This window comes from Phyllostomus hastatus, unplaced genomic scaffold, assembly GCF_019186645.2.
Source record: "Phyllostomus hastatus isolate PE091 unplaced genomic scaffold, TTU_PhHast_1.1 phas_contig_40, whole genome shotgun sequence".
Classification (NCBI taxonomy): domain Eukaryota; kingdom Metazoa; phylum Chordata; class Mammalia; order Chiroptera; family Phyllostomidae; genus Phyllostomus; species Phyllostomus hastatus.
This window is the reverse complement of record NW_025333872.1, coordinates 56,968,261-56,985,986: the sequence shown is the minus strand read 5'-3', so window position 1 is coordinate 56,985,986 and position 17,726 is coordinate 56,968,261. Positions and strand designations below refer to the sequence as shown.

The 17,726-nt window shown below is 36.6% G+C and overlaps 1 protein-coding gene and 1 pseudogene across 2 annotated transcripts in view; one reads left to right on the top strand and one right to left on the bottom strand.

Moving 5' to 3' along the window:
- Positions 1–17,726, top strand: part of SNX3 (sorting nexin 3) — a 39,454-nt gene that overhangs the window by 16,851 nt on the left and 4,877 nt on the right. For both annotated transcript variants that reach the window (XM_045844135.1, XM_045844134.1), the window contains exon 2: positions 15,140–15,235. In XM_045844135.1, coding sequence (XP_045700091.1) covers positions 15,140–15,235 — 96 coding nt within the window. The remainder of the gene's footprint in view (positions 1–15,139; positions 15,236–17,726) is intronic.
- On the bottom strand, positions 3,558–4,851 carry LOC123821418 (annotated as a pseudogene).

Here is a 17,726-nt window from a genome sequence, read left to right as displayed (position 1 = left end):
TGTTTGGTTTTGTTTATTTGTTTAGCAACTCTTTCTTGTGAAAACCGGCTCAGATAGAATTAATATGTTTATTTGAATATAATAAGATTAGATCTGAAATACCATTTATGATAAAGCAAGTGCCAAGTTTCCAGTTCTGTCTCTGTATTTTTTGTTTGGCCGAACTAATAGAAGTTGACACAACATTTTCTGTGGTTGTTTTCTAATTTGTCGTCTTACTGGATTTTTCTTCCATTTTCTTTGTCCTTTCTAAAAAAAAAAAAGCACATACTTTTCATTCATGTCAAATTCATCTTCACTTTCTTCACTAGAAATATCTTGCTTGGTATCAAAATCTTCTGAATGAACTTCCACATAGGCTTTATCTTCTAGATCACTTTCATTTTCACATTTGACTCTATCATTCTCATCATTGGACTCAAGTAGCATTTGAAAGGGAAGAAATTTCAGACAGTCGATGAGATTCAGGAAAATACAGCAGGGCAGCTGATGGTGATTGGGAGAACTGAGATTCCAAGGTGCCTACTTTGAGGGGAACTGAGGCCTCATTGTCCTGTGAACAAATGTTTCTTGTATCTTCTTTTATAAATGTCTCTCCTTTCCATATCAGATGGCTGGATACCTTCTGGACAGACCTCGTATATAAGCTTTCACAGGTGATTTTAGTTTTAGGAAAAGCCAGAAGTCACAGGGTACCAAATCTGGGCTGTAGTACAGCCCAGTCACCTGGGTGACAAATCTCAGACAAATCTGAGTCACCTGGGTGATTTGATGTTTTGCCAAAAAACTCTGAATGAGACATTTATGAGCAGGCATGTTGTCGTGACCAGTTACCCATAGTTGTGGCTGTCTGAATCATCCGAATGGTTTCTGCAGAGAAATGTTCAAGCTTAACACAAAATATGATGCAGATCTGTTGCTGTGCTCGTACATTTTGAATGCAGTGGCTATGCAGTACACATACCTATTCAAGGGCATCCATTGCAGCCCTGGCTGGCGTAGCTCAGTGGATTGAGTGCAGGCTGCAAACCAAAGCATCGCAGGTTCGATTTCCACTCAGGGCACATGCCTGGGTTGCAGACCATGGCCCCCAGCAACCGCACATAGATGTTTCTCTCTCTCTCTCTCCCTCCCTGCCTCCCTCCCTCCCTCTCTTCCCTCTCTAAAAATAAATAAAAATAAAATCTTAAAAAAAAAGTGATTTGCTGGAACAGGAGGCTGGGCGCTGGTGCGTGGTGCTGATGCAGGTGGCAAGCTTTGCTCTCTATTTTAAAAAGGGCATCCATTGCACCCACTGACTAGTACAGTGACGTTGTCATTGTTCATGCATGTGCATTCTAGTACACTCTCCTTGACTGCCAGGTTACATCAATGTTACGCAAACCGTTCTCATTATGTTAACAGTGGGACTTTTTCAGGACAGGCCTCGTATATTTGCTTGTGTTTTCCCCTCAACAATATAGCATGTTAGGAACTTCCACCACTAAAAGTGGTATAGCAATTGTTTGAACCTTATGTGTCTCTCTAAGATATAATCTTAATGTCTCTAACCTTGAATATCTTAGGTGAATAGCCCTAGTTGGTGTAGCTCAGTGGATTGAGCGCCAGCCTGCGAACCAGTCTCTAGTTCAATTTTCAGTCAGGACACATGCCTGGGTTGAGGACCATGTCCTCAGTGAGGGGCATGCAAGAGGCAACCACACATTGATCTTTTTCTCCCTCTCTTTCTCCTTCCCTTCCCCTTTCTCTAAAAGTAAATAAAATCTTTTAAAAATATATCTTAGGTGAATGGAAAAACACAGGGACTTCAAACTCTTCATCTATATAGTTGAACATCTAAACTTGAAAACTTGTGATTCATAATGGTGTAAGCAGCCATAAAAGTATACTTGAAAACATTTTCTCTTACCTTTTAAAGGCTTTAAGCCTAAAAGATTTTACATACGTGTGTTTATCATAATAACGATAAATCATTATCAGGACAAATCGTGTACTCTCTTAGAAAAACTTCCCCCATGATATTCCAGTATCCTTACTACCTCTCCTTCCCCTGACCTGTCCTTGTCAGTATATAAAGTCTTAAGTCAGGGAACCTATCCATACACTTGGTCAGTGTTCATGGTAGATTCTCAACACCTTTTATACTTATTGGCATTCTAAGTAACATCAATTTGTTGGCTTATGAGACTTCATAATTAATGTTTATAAATGTCATGACTTAAAATATCTTCTTTACTATACTTACAAGTATGGTTTGGGGGCTAGAGGTGAAGGATCTGAAATGATTTCCTTTTCTTACAAACCTCATTACTCAGAGGAGAGGGCAAGGAAGGGGAATTGTGAGGGGAAAAAGGCTAGACAAAGTACTTAGAAATGAACTTAAATTATGAGAAAAAAATCCAGAATGCCCTGCTCTCCAGCCCCACCTCAAACACTAATTGTACTCAACAGTTAAAGAGTATACGCTGCCCAGAAAAAATTTTAAATTAGACCGACCTAATTATTAATGTATTGAAACCTTTGATGACCATTTGCAGCTACTTGTGACCTGTATTCTCAGCCATGGTTTATTATAAGGATTCTTACTATTTCTAGTAAAAAGATTTTGTGTTAGTGATTTGAGTACTTTCAGGTTATTAGAACAATAATCATTTGTGGATTTACGAAAGGAATAAAGTATTACAATGGTGCTGGTAGTCAATCTGTAAACTTAAAATGTGCATGTAATATGTTTAATGTCATTGTACAGTTGCTCTTATATATAGCTAATTACTCTGACTAGAAGAGAAGGGAGTCATTTGCTTGTTTCTTAGTTTGTTCCTTCCTCACCTGAGGACATTTTTTCATTGCTTGTTAGATAGAGGGAAGGGAAGGGAAAGATAGAAACATCGATGCAAGAAAGAAGTGTCAGTTAGTTGTCTCCTGTATGTGGCCACACCATAGATCGGTTTTCCAGGTAGTATTTCATTCTTTAAAGAAACACCTCAGCTTCTTTTTTTTATAATATAGGTGGCAAATTATTTCATACTGTCTGTTCTAGAGGTTTATCAAGTTACTGTAGAGAAAGCAATTCAGTCAAATTACAAGTTTTATTTTCAAACTTTTGTTTAGAGTAGAAAACCTTCAGTTTAGCTCATGAGCTTCTTAAATCATGGAGGGATACTTCCTTTACTGAGTAATCCAGAATCAGTGATTTTCTAGGAACCTCTGCTACTCAGTTCATAGTCAAGAGCTGAAAAGGAAGCAAAAATGTAAACAGCAAAGAGTTTGAAAATTTTAAGGTCAGTATACTTTTTATATAAAAAAAATTTGTCTCTACTTTTTATTTAAAAATTGTAAAGTTTCTATATATAGTACACTATATATAGCATAAAAGGGATATATACACATTTTTGTATGGAATACTGTCCTCAATCTGTTTCTTTTTTATTATTATTATTAACACAATATTTATTTGTCTTTCCTCTGTCAAATCCTGAGCCAGCCACTTTCCCCAGGCTGCCTAAGGAGGTATAGGAAAAAGAACATACAGGGCAGACAAGACATGGGAGGAAGAATTATGGGAGCTGGTGACGGCTCTTTCCCATGGTGAAGAGGATGAGGAAAGCCACCATCAGGCAAAAAAGCTCCATGGCCTCTGAGATGGCAAAGCACAGAATGGCGTACGAGAAGAGCTGTTGCTTCAGAGAAGGGCTTCCTGGCATAAGCAATAATGAGGTTCCCAAACACAGTCCCAGTTCCATCCCCAGAGCCTGCCACTCCTACTGTGGCAGCCCCAGCCCCAATGAATTTGGCTTCTGTGTCGAGTCCCTTGCAATGGCGCTGGTTTGGAAGCTGCAGCTAGAAATAAGTGAGGTCAGAGGACGTGAGACTGCCAAGCTGCTGAGGCTCTCATCTATCAGTGTCTGTTCCTTTCAGCACCACTGCAGATAGTGACCAGCTCAGCAGCTGAGAGGAGCTCCTGGCCAAGGTAGGGATGGAGACAAACTTGGCACAGGTGTATATTTTCAGGGAATGAGGGGCTGTGGCAGGAGAGTTGCTCCCAGTGCGGAGAAGACCTCAATCTGTTTCTTATTTAGCATAATTCTCCCTAATTAGGTTACTGATTCAGTTATCTATTTCTATATAACCGATAACTCTAAAAGTTGGTGGCTTAAAATAACAGTTATTCACTTTATCACAGTTGTGCTGTTTCGTCAGGTCTTAGGAGGAAGAGCTATCTCTGTTCTCCTTGACATTTGCTGGAGCAGCTTGACTGGAGCTGGAAGATTTATTTCTAAGGTTACACAGTTGTATGGCTGGCTGGCAAGTTAGTGTTGACTAACACCTGGGAGCTCAGCTAGGGCTGTTGATTGGGTCCTGAGTTTTCCTCCATGTGGATAGCTAGACTTTGAACAGAATAATGGTGACTGGGTTCCAGAAACAAAATTTTTTCCTTAAATGTCTCATGAAGACAAGCTGCAATTCACAAATATTTGCTTATGTACTGTTGATCAAAGGCAGTCATATGGCCAAGTCAATACTGGAGAGGAAACAGACAGAAAGATACCAAGAGGCACAGTTTATTGTGGGCCACCAAAGTAATAGCCTGCTACACTTACGCACCTCTTCAGTCTACAGCAAAGTGGCCTCTCTGAAAGACATTTTGAAGCCTTAACATTCATAGCCATTGGCCCAGTAATTTCACCTTTAGGGGTTTGTGCCAAAGAGAGTATATGAATTACTTGGATCTGTATCAAGGTTTCATCTAGCTGTCATCCATAGCATTTTGCCCAGGGTCAGATAGCTGGTTAATGCAGGAGTTGGGGTTAAAGTCAGATCGTCAGGCTCCAGAGCTTTGCGCTTTACCATTGTACTTACACTTTGTCTCATGTGTGCCATCTGTGCAATCATGTTAACTATATCAGATGAGGAGCTAAAAATGTAGGTATATTTAGCCAGAATAAAATTTGTATATATATGAGTCTGAAAGGATATTATCAAAATGAAATCTACAAATGAACATATTCTATTTTTTTTAATTGTAAGGATACTTTTTATGAACCTACCATACAGACTTAATCTAGTATATTCCTATGTATTTGTTTTATATCTATTTCTACTCTGATTACTGTTTCTAAACAGTAAAGGTCCATGATGATAATGGTTGTAACTGTCCCCCTTATTTCATGCTATGAATATCTCTTGAGGGTATTTGTTTTAGATCCCTGTAGTTATATGTGCCTAACACTGTAAGTGTATTGAGTAATACACTTACTCAGTAGAGCTTATTAATTTTCTTTCATTGGTTCCCACTTCAGAGTTTTACTTACAATGACTTTGCATCCCATTTCCAGTTCAGTATTCTCACAGTGTTACTTCCAAATCGTTATCCTTAAGGAGGTGAAATATATATTTGCCCAGATCTGTCCCCACTAATCTAGAATCACTTGGTGATTATACCAATTCCTGACCACTGACCCTTCCCACCTGGACCCCCTGCACCCCTCAGCATTTCTACATTTGGTAGGTCAAGGACAGTGGTTCTTGCACCTTAGAATCACTTAAAACTATTGATGTTCAGATTCCATCCCAGACTGATTTGAATGAGATTTTGTAGGAAGTAGTGCTTGGGGTGTGTGAGGGTGGGTGGTGTTTCAAAATTCTTGAGGCAATTCTTAGGAATAGGCAAATTGGGAAGATATAGGAAATAGTTTTGCACTTTTAAAGTTGTTCAGAAAAGGTCTTAATAGGCGTGTTTCTTTCAGTAGAAGTCTGTTGGATTGTGTACATGTTAGTGAAATAATACGAGTGAATTTTTCCTTACTGTGGAATTATTGTTGCACAAGTCCATTAAAGGTTGCTCATTGAAAACCTTGCATGAGCTTGTAAATGATTCTTGTTGCCAGTTTCACAAATGAATAGGGACGAAGAAGAAAGTATATGAAACTACTTGGTTTATGCATTAAAGCAGTTTAGATAATTTCTTCTCTACAGTTTTGGAAATTATACCATAAAGAATACTTCTTTTAAAATAACAGGAAATTATATCACTGGAAGGCCATATCCTTATTTTAAAAAAAGAGAGGGAGAGAAAGAAAAAGAAAGAAAGAAAACTGAATACCTTGGCTTAGTAACAATCTACATTTCAAAGGTTCACCAGACTAAAAGCTTATTCTTCACTTAAATGACTTCTCCCCAGACATATTTAGAGTTCATCTAGGTTATAAACCATATCTCCAATTATTCATGCTGTTCCAGATTGGGTAAAACAAGTATCAAAAGTACTGAAGGGCGAGGTAATAGCTTAAGCACTTCTCAGCTTATCCTTTATCTCTAGATGTAGATATTTGGAGAAATGCAACCGTTTAATGAGAACTGTAGTGAGGCATCCATTTACATCTCTTAGGATTGACTGAATAGAGTATGGTCTATTGAGTATACGTTTGATGTCGTTGCCAGTCTCTTTTCAAATGTACACGTGACACTATCTGAAGAAATACTAGAAACGCCTAGTAAACATTTTTTTAATATCTATTGTTAAACTAGATTCAGGCTATTACATTTTGAGGCTTGGCTTTCTGCTTGGCTATCAGTGATAATCAGGTTACATATAGGGTATTTGTGAGCTGCTGACTTTAATAGGTCAGCCTGTGTAAGTGTGTAAGACCCAGCTTTTTGGAGACTACTAACGTGGCAGTTTCCTCTGCTTAGATGTGAAGGAAGCACTTGTTTTAGGGCTCTGTAACATGGTTTCAAAAATCTGTTCTTTTGTCTATAGTGTGTTTAGATTCCTGATGATTTTATGCCATGTGATTAGTAATACTTTGTGGGAAACAGCTGGATCTCTTTTATATAAATAGCAGTTTAAGGATATCAGGCATACAGTCATCATAGCATTTCATCTCCTTGGAGTTTTGTTTCTGGTATAGTATTAGAACAAGTGAGCAGCAACAAAACAATATTGAACAGTTGTCTCCAGATATTTAGGCTTGTTTTTTTTCTAGTTTTCTGTACTTCCCAGGTATCTTATGTAAACAGTCCATCACTTACTTTTTCATGAGCTACGCAAAACCTATGCACATAAAAAAGCAAGATGTACAGAAGCTTGAGAATTGCCATTAATTTCTCCTGAGGCAAGTACAAATATCCATGGCTCCATTATATAGCCGGAAAGACTATAAATCTTCTTCTGATTCTGCATGTTCACACTATATATGGCAAAGAGTAGGGATTTCCTGCAATAATCCAGCCTCTCTCCTAATGGCTAAATCAAGCAAGTAACTTTACCTAAAAGTGTGATTTTTGCAAGAAGCAAATTTTTTTTTTAGTTCTATAAGTTTTAAATTTAGCTGGGTAAATTTCAGATGGCTCTAAATTTTATTATGAAGGCAAGTGCAAGACTAAGAAAAATTTACAATAAAGAGGGAAAAAGGTGACTTAAGAAAAACCTAGCTTACCTAATCATAACCAAGTGATCCAATGCTAAGAGAAACTGACATCATGTGCCTTCTAATGTGATGCACTGAGAAGGCTTCAACATTCCTGCCAAAAATGCAGGACGTGAAACTGGCCCTGAGGAAACAGCCAAAGTCAGATGTGTCATGTATTTCAGATGTCTGGCCTGCACTCTTTAAAACTGTCAGTGACTTGAATGGCTAAAAGGCAGGATAACTGTTCTGGATTAAAAGAGACTAAAGTACTAACGAGGGAAGTGTTTGATTCTTCATGGGATTCTGGGTTTTAAGAAGTTATAAAAGATAGTGTTGGGGCAACTGGTAAAAATTTAATATGGGCTGTATGTCAATATTAAATGTGCTGTATTTAGTCCTTGTTCTGTGATTATATAAGAGAATGTCTTTAGGAAATGCATACTGAAGTGTATTTAGTTGTAAAGCGTTATGATGTCTGCAGTTTACTCTCAAATGGTTTAGCTAAATTAACTGTGTAGAGCAAAATATAACAATAACAATTGGTTAAAGGTATAAGGATAGTATTATAATAATAGAACTTTTTGCTAGGTTTAAAAAGACACAATATGGGTAATGTAAGAAAAACAAAGAAATAAAAAACTTGTGGTACAATTATTGGGTGACAGGTTTAGTTCTAAGCATGTGTATATATATTACCTCATTTCATCATTGCAACTCTGAGGTAGGATTATAAGAATATGACAGTATTATAAATCTTATTTATTTTAAGATAGTTCTCTTTTGTATGATTTCCCAAGTAGTAGAAAAGAAATCATCTAGGTTAGTTTAACTTCTAAATCATCTGTTTTGATACACATTCACACTATTATTTCTAGTTTTAAGTGAGCAAATTGAGAAAGAGATTACCGTATTTTTAGGACTATAAGACACACCGGACCATTAGATGCACCTAGGTTTTAGAGGAGAAAAATAGGAAAAAAATTTTGAGGCAAAAAATGTGATAAAATATTTAATAGCCTGTGACACCCCGCTCCACCCCTCCCCCCCCACCGTGAGCCAGGTAAGCTACATTCGGACTATAAAACGCAACCCCCCTTTCCTCCCAAATTTGGGGGGGGAGGTGTTTTATAGTCCAAAAAATACAGTAACTTGCCCAACTCACATAGCTAAGTGGCATTGCTGGGAATTTGACCCTACACAGAGATAGAGCTTTTAACCACTATAATACAGAATATTAGAAAGTACATAGTTTTATACTGAATGAATGAATTTCTAAATTTGAAGGTAAGAATGAGAAAGAGTTATTAGGGTCACTAAGTTTGATTTTCTTCTATAGAAGAAATAGTATGACTGACTTATGTCAAAAGTTTTGTAAAACAACATATCAAAAATAATCTCAAATTTGATTAAAAGTCTCCCATTTCTTTATTGAAGCATTGTTTTTCATTTGTTTTTCCTATTGTTTTTGTTTTGTATTTCATTTATTTCTGCTTCAATATTTCCTCTCTTCTACTTGTTTTGTGTTTAGCGTGTTTCTCAAGGTGGGATGTTAGATTATTCATTGGAGATACACCTTTTTCTCTGTTCTGCATGTTTATTTGTCAGGTTATTCATCTTTCTCACTGTTTTCTAAGTTCTTTATCTTTTAATGAAGTTGTCTCTTTGTTTTATGTTGCAGGTATTTGTCTACAGCTTATTCTTGTTGTTTCAGCTTTGTTTTTGTTTAGGTGCACGGTATTTTTAACCATGTAAATGTAACTTTTTATATACTTTTGTCTTAACCTTGCTAACATAAGTTTCTTGAGAGCCAGGACATCTTACTATATCCCCCACCTTACCTAGCACTATGCCCTGCTACAGATGCTTCCAACTGTAATAACAGTTGAATCCTCCTAAAACTATAGGAAAAATTATTGTCCTTACTCTTCATTCTTTAAAAACCAAAGTAGAACATTTTATGTGTTTAACAAGTTGAAAGTGACCAATCATAAGAGTTTGTAATCAGTGGTGATAGCTCAGTGACTTAAACAAAAAATCTCCACATTTTTCACTTGTATTTTGATCAGGTTGAACTGAAATTCCTTATGATGGCAAGGAAGACATTAACAGGCAAATTGACCACTCTAAGTGTAATGAGCAAATAATATTAAGAATTACTTGAGACTTCATCAAAAGTATAGTTTGTCTTCGTATAAAGAGAAATCATAGCCAGCTGCGAAAACTAAATAAAAGAATTTTCTTAAACTAACCATGATCCTTTTTTAATGTATAATCTGTCAAACTATTAGCTAATCGTAGAAAGGATTGGATTTTCTCCCTCCCACCCACCCCCCCTTTCTATTAAAGTGAATGAGATATAATCATGATTATGTCAAAAGTTCAAAAGGGAAAATGGAAGGTAAAATGAGCTGGTTTGGCACTCTTCCCCCCAACATTGTACCTGTAAGCTTGATATGTTGTTTCAGAGATTAACTTTATAGACTTCCGTGCCCAGAAGTATGAAAATTCTTAGGGAACGCTTTTCACAAGCTTGATCTTAACATATTGAATAAAGAGAGCAGCTAATCCCCTTTGTAAAGTAATTTGAGAAGAGGGAATTCAAAATGTAAAATCTCACCTGCAGAAAACACTCAATTCTGTAAAGGCCTTTCTACCTTTAGACACTTACAAAGACTTAATATTTTAATGCGGAAGGTTGAACTTGGTTAAAAAGCCAATGGGTGAAATTAGAGATAAATAATCCAGTGCTTTCTTTCTGGGAATTATCATCCTACTCTCCAGGGGACCTAATTTTATTCCCTGTGGGTAATGAGAATACCTCTCTGTACAGCAAGCCAGCATCTCTAAATATAAGCTTGACTTCTAGTATAATAAGAGTCTTGTTAGGTACAATTTGCTCCTGGTCATTAATACAATGAACAAATGTTGTGGTTACCTGGGAAAGAAAATTCAAGTGCTTTTAAACCTCTTGTGAGATTTGGTTTCATGCTTGAAACCTATACAGTGTTATGCCCAATAGCATCTGTAGAAGATTCCAAGCTATAAGGTATACAACATAGAGAAGTTAATACACTTTGGAAAAAAATTAGACCAGTACAAAGTAGGTTTAAGATCCTACATACAAAGCTTTTCTTTAGCTGAATGACAATTACCAGTGGCATTAAGTTTAACAAATGATTGGAATCTTCTTACGAGTGAATTTTATATAATAACGATGTTCCTGTGTACAACATAGGAAGCCAATGTTTCCTTCTAGTGGCACTTAACTTTTCAGCTGTAAGAGAGTTTTCAGTTCTACGACTACAAAGATTGATTAAAGGACAAAATATAATCTCAAGGTATATACAGTTGACTCTGGAATAATGCTGAGGGTAAGGGTACCAATCTCCCACACAGTTAAAAATCCACCAATAACTTGACTCCCCCAGAACCTAAGTACTAATGGCGTATTGTTGACTGAAAAGGTGCCTTACCAATAGCACAAACACTATTAACACATGTTTTGTATGTTGTATGTATTACATGCTATATGCTTACAATAAAGTAAGCTACAGAAAACAGAAAATCATAAGGATAATAAACTACATTTGCAGCACTCTTTATTGATACCATTAAGTCTGTCATCTGTTTCTAAGTGAATCTTTGTCAGTACCTACATCAATATTGTCATATGTGATATAAAACACTATAGATACTATACTAGTATAATATCAGTATACTAGTATATAGTATACAGGTATTATACTAGTAATTTTCAAAAATGAAAAGATACTATGAAAAAGAAATCCATATTTATTACAGGTATAAAGATTCATGCATTGATAACCAGCATATGTGATTGCTTTATAGTAGCCTAGTGTAACTAATACAATAGGAGGTAACTATGAAATTGTTACAGTAGCATAGTATGTACTGTAGTTAATTTTATGCAGTTGTGACTTAATCCTTACACTTGTTTACATTTCTCTTGACAGCCAGTATCACCATGTATGGTCTGTAAGTGTGTGTCTGTTAATTTTTTACAATAGATTTGTATATGTTTTATGGCAGTAAATGGTAAAATAGACTAGTATTTATATAATTAATGCGTTCATAATGTGCCACTTAATATGTTTGATATTTCTAGGCTACATGGCTAATGAGTGAGGTCTTTTTCTTCTAAAGTGTATTTTATACATTATGCTATTACAGTTGTCCCATTTCTTTCTCCCCTTTATTCCCCTCCATTGTTACCCCATCCCACCAGCACCCTCCACCCATCCCCTTAGTTCATGTCCATGGGTCGGTCATACCTATAAGTTCTTTGGCTTCTCCATTTCCTATATTCTTCTTAACATCTCCCTGTCTATTTTGTACCTACCATTTATGCCTCTTTTTCTTTGTGCCTTTACTACAATTCTTCTCCCCCGCCCCTCCGTGATAACCCTCCATGTGACCTCCATTTTTGTGATTCTCTTCCTGTTCTAGTTGTTTGCTTAGTTCCTTTTTGTTTTTGTTTTAGGTTCAGTTGTTGATAGTTGTGAGAATGTTGTCAATTTTACTATTCCTAGTTTTGATCTTTTTTTTCTTAGATAAGTCCCTTTAACATTTCATATGATAAGGGCTGGGTGATGATGAAATCCTTTAACTTGACCTTATCTGGGAGGCAGTTTATCTGCCCTTCCATTCTAAATGATAGTTTTGCTGGATAGAGTAATCTTGGATGCAGGTCCTTGGCTTTCATGACTTTGAATACTTCTTTCCAGCCCCTTCTTGCCTGCAAGGTCTCTTTTGAGAAATCAGCTGACAGTCTTGTGGGAACTCCTTTGTAGGTAACTGTCTCCTTTTCTCTTGCTGCATTTAAGAATCTCTTCTTATCTTTAATCTTGGGCAATGTAATTATGATGTGCCTTGGTGTGTGCTTCCTTGGTCCAACTTCTTTGAAACTCTCTGAGCTTCCTGGACTTCCTGGAAGTCTGTTTCATTTGCCAGATTGGGGAAGTCCCTTCGTTATTTGTTCAATTAAGTTTTCAATATCTTGTTCCTCCTCTTCTCCTTCTGGCACCCCTACAATTTGGATGATGGGATGTTTAAAGTCGTCCCAGAGGTTCCTAAGCCTCTCCTCACTTTTTTGAAAGTTTATTTCTTCCTTCTGTTCCAGATCATTGATGTGAGTCCTGGTTTCCTTCCCAACACTGTTGGTTCCCTGTATATTTTTCTTTATTTCACTTTGCATTGCCTTCACTTTTCCTCCATTTTGTGACCATACTCAGCCATTTCTGTGAGCATCTTAATTACCAGTGTTTTGAACTGTGCATCTGATAGGTTGGCTGTCTCTTTGCCACTTAGTTCCGTGCTTGGAGCTTTGATCTGTTCTTTCATTTGGGCCATATTTCTTTGTCTCACTGCATGTGTTATCTTGTAAGGGGCAGAATCTTAGGTGTTGGCTAAGGAGGGGGAACCTGTGTCACTTTGTTGTGGTGCTATATGTGGAGGAAGGGTCCAAGAGGAAACAATGCTGCTTGCTCGGCTCTCAGCTGGCTTTCAGTCACCTCCCACAAGCAAATTGAGCCCTTCTGGTGCTGATTCCCAGGTGGGTGGGTTTGTGTACTTTCTAGGACACTGTGGGTCTGTCTGTCTAACAAACTCTCCTTTGAGGCTGGGAGTTTCTCCAGCTGCCTCAACTGCCACAGGTTTTTACAGCCAGAGGTTTTGAGGCCTTCTTTAACCACACTGGAACCCTGGATTGTGCAGTCTCTCTCACTCCCCGGTTGTTCCTCCCGATTTATCTGCACACATACGTGGGACCGCCAGCCGCTGCCTTGCCGTACGACCTCTCTGCCCCCTCCTACCAGTCTGAATGAATGTTTCTTCTTTAACTCCTTGCTTTTGGGGCTTCCATACAGTTTGATTTTGATTTTCTGGCAGCTCTGGTAGTTTTTTGTTTCAAATTAGTTTTTGTCCTTATTTTGGTTTTCTTTTTGGTTGTTGTCCTCCTTTTGGTTGTGCAAGGAGGTATAGTGTATCTACTTACACCTCCATCTTGGCCAGTAGTTTGGGTTTTTTTCAAATCATTTCAAATCTCAAAAAAAAGTTTCCAGTGTACTTATGGGGGCAGGGGGGAAGCCACACCTAAGTGGACTTGTGCAGCTCAGACCTGTCGTTCAAAGGTCAACTATAATATTAAATAGCATTTTCAGTATGATATAGCATTATTTGTGTTAGGTCCTTTTTGTCCCCTCCAAACTTTGTGATATTATGTGCATTTTAAAATCTGTTCTTTTTTAATTAAAATTATTGGGATGACAATGGTTAATAAAATTATGTTTCAAGTGTACAGTTCTATAATTCATCATCTGTATACTGTATCATGTGTTTACCACCCAAAGTAAGTCTCCCTCTATCATCTTGTATTCAACCCCCTTTACCATTTACTACCGCTCCCTAACCCCCTTTCCCTCTGGTAACTACCGTACTGTTCTCTCTGTCTGTGAGTCTGGGGGGGTTTCTTTTTGTTTGTCTTGTTTGTTCATTTGTTGTTTTCAGTTTTATATCCTGATTTATTTTGCTTAGCATGGTATCTCAGGTTCTGTGTTGTTGGAAATGATGGTATTTCATCTTTTCTTTATGGCTGAGTAGTAGTACTCCACTGTATATAAGTATCACATCTTTATGCAATCACTTATCAAAAGAAACTTTGGTTGTTTCCATGTCTTGGCCACTGTGAATAATGCTGCAGTGAACATAGGGGTGCATATGTTCTTATGAACAAATTTTCCAGGTATCTACTCACGGGTTGTTGGGTCATATGGTAACTCTATTCTTAATTTTTTTGAGGAACCTTCATATTGTTTTTCATGGTAACTGAATCCATTTACATTCCCACAAGCAATGAATGGGGGTTCATAAAATCTACTTTTGATGGTAAAATTGTGATGCTACACAGCTTCTGCTAATTGTCCTTAATCATAAACCATTTTTCAGTGGATTTGGTAATATGTATTCTCTTTTTTAAAGATCATTAAAAGATAATAGAAATCTTTCTTGTTACTTTTAAGTTTAAAAGTTGACAGAAGTGATTTTTGCAATCTTGTAAGGAATAATCTCTAAATAAAAGTTTTCTTCCACTCTGGTGTAACCTCAAAGTACTGGGCATTGTGTTTCCCATTCTTAAATTTGCCCTCAGTCTGTAAAGCTGTAGACCTATGAATCTGATATAAAGTGTATGGCTCCTAATTTCCTACTTCTATTGAGTGATTTTTCTGGCACTTTTAAAGATCATTAAGAATATGCAATATAGTGGAAAAAATAACAACAAAGTATTTTGTATTTTATTTCAAAGTAGTTAAGGTCTGTTTCTCCACTGAGCATTATATATTAAGTTGCTATCTAAAATGGATCACAATCAGCTAGCTTTATCTTCACCCCTGCTCAGTTGACATTTTTACAGGTCAGTGAAATAGAAAAAATGACCTTTGTTTATGTAACTAACCTCAGGCAGAACGACATCGGGTAGCATATGTGCTAACATTCATATTGAAAGTTTTCTTCTAGTGTAAATAATGTTTTTTAATAGTTAGCTAAGTTTTATTTTGTTGAAGGTAAAAATGACACCTTAATAACTTTGATTTTTTATCTTAAGGTAACCAGGCTTGCCACGTCATTAATTAAGCAAACACATCTCACCCCTCTTTGTTCTGAACTCCCTGTAATATGCTTCAACTTAGGAGTGACATTTTTTGTTTCAGACAAATCTGCCTATTTTCAAGCTGAAGGAGTCTACTGTTAGAAGGAGATACAGTGACTTTGAATGGCTACGAAGTGAATTAGAAAGAGAGAGCAAGGTAAGAATTATATGTAATGCAACTTTGAAGCAAAGCATTCCAAATTTCTATGTATGATTTCTCAGGAGAATTACCTTGAATAAAATGAGTAAAAGTAAATACAATTTCTCCTTTTCAGAGAGTTCAGTTTTACCTTATTTCATGCAAGATGGACGAAGTCTATAGTTTTTCTATAAAATTATCTTTCTTCTTTTGTCTACTTTAGTGTCCCAATTAAGGCCTTTGCTGACTTACACTGGGATGACACTTTACTTGCTATTACTTCCTTTCCCTCATCTTCCTATTCCACTTTCCCCCTCCACCCCTAGCCAGGTTTCTTCCCTCCATACATCTCATGGGTCAGTGTATTTGTAGTATTTTTTACTGATTCATAATAAATACACTTTGCATCATCATACATTTACATATAACAAAAGTTTATAAACTAGTACTTTGCTTACTCTTTGTGATACATGCTGATACTCTTCAGATTAGTGTTTTTAAATGATGACCATGATCTACCTGTAATTTGAAAACAGTCATAGACCTCAGTAAGAATTGTCTTCTCTCATAAGCTTTGGCTGCAAAATAAATCAGAGCATGGTCATACTCTAATACCCTATTTCAGCTATGTCAGAATAACATCATAGGTCATGGTGTGCCCAGAATGATGAAAAATTATTTTGCGACTAGAGTATAGTAGGAATAAGGAGCTTGTAAGTAGATTAAGGGGTAGCTTGTGCTTATTTCTGAAGCATAATAAGATAGAAATGGAAGGAAAGTTCCTTAACCAGATAGATGGGGCTCGATACAAGAGCACATATGCCAGTCATTGCATTCTGTCAAAATGTAAAAGAAAACCATTTTATTCATAAAATACTTAAGAATAAAATTAGAAATATAAGACCCATGTAATGAAAACTTAAAACTTCACTGAAAGACAGAAAAAGACCTTAATAAATAAAAATACTACATTCTTGCTTTGAAATATTCACTTTTGAAGATATATTTATTTTATAAACGTAAGAGAGCTCATTCTGTGTGTTCTTTGAGTAACAGAGCTGTGAACAAATTAATGTCCCCAACTTTCATGGTGCTTATATTCTGTTGGGTGAGTTTGGGTGCTGGTAAAGGGAGGGCATTTGGTTTTATGTTTCTTTTTTGCTGTTTTTATAATTTTATTTATTATTATTATTATCATCATCATTGCTGATCTGTATGAAGTTGTGTTGCTCTTTCCTTTTTTACCTTGTCGAATTATTGTTTTAGGATAATTCCTAGTTATAGAAACTCTGCACCAAGAATTTGAAGTTTTATCCCTTACGATAGGTATAATTTGTATTACTGGTGTTTACTATTTATATTTCTCCTTGTTTTAATTGTTTACTTCCATCTTTTTTCTATTTTGGTGTAAGATAAGGTTCCAGTGAAGTGGTTGGTCATTTAACAGATATTTAGGCTTCTGTAATATGCCCAGCTTTTATCAGAATAAGCATAAGTAGCCTGAAAGAGAGTCCTTGATTTGAGGGCATCAGTAGGCTAGATTGGTGGTTCTCCACAGGGGCGGTTTTGTCAACCCCATTTACTGGATACAAATTCCTTTCTCTACTGGTCAACAATTTATGTTTGTTATGAACAAAATTTCCAATAAACACATGGAACAGTTTCTATTTTTTTTAAAGATTTTATTTATTTTTAGAGAGGGAGAAGAGAGGGAGAAAGAGAGGGAGAGAAATATCAATATGTGGTTGCCTTTCACATGTTCCCCCATCGGGGACCCAGCCCACAACCCAGGCATGTGCCCTGACTGGGAATCAAACTGGTGACCCTTTGCTTCACAGTCTGGTGCTCAATCCACTGAGCCATGCTGGCCAGGACAGTTTCTAAATTCTATTACATTCCACTAATCTATTTGCCCTCCAGAACAGCCTGACGATACGTTCTGATGTCTTCAGTTACCTAATACATGTTGAAAATAATTTGACTGTTTTTGAGCTTTATCAAATTCTAAAGTTCATATATAAATCTGCAAGTTTATAAAGACCCTCATTAATTTTGTCAGAATTTTATTGATTTGTAAATAAGTTAGGAGATACTGCCTTCTGTCAAGTCTACTGCTAAAATGCCACCTCTAAGTGAGGCCTTCCCTTGACCATCTTACATGAGAGTAGCTCTCTTTTAGTTTAAACTCTTAGTTTAATTTTTAAAGAGGATATCACCATCTGAGATATTATATATTGATATATCTCACTATTTTATTGCCATAAATAGGAGTGCTACTCATGGTAGCAGACCACAGGTAGAGACCTGGGATGCTATTAAGCATTCTAAGTGTACAAGAAAGCCTTCCTCTAATACAGGGAATCATATAGTAGTGCTATGGTTAAGAAAACTAGGATAGAGACCAGACTCATCTGTAAAATAAATAACTCGCTGCTCTTTTAACAGTGTTCAAAAACAAATATCTCAGCTCCAAATAGTTCCCAGAAGATAGGAATCAGTGTAAATTGAC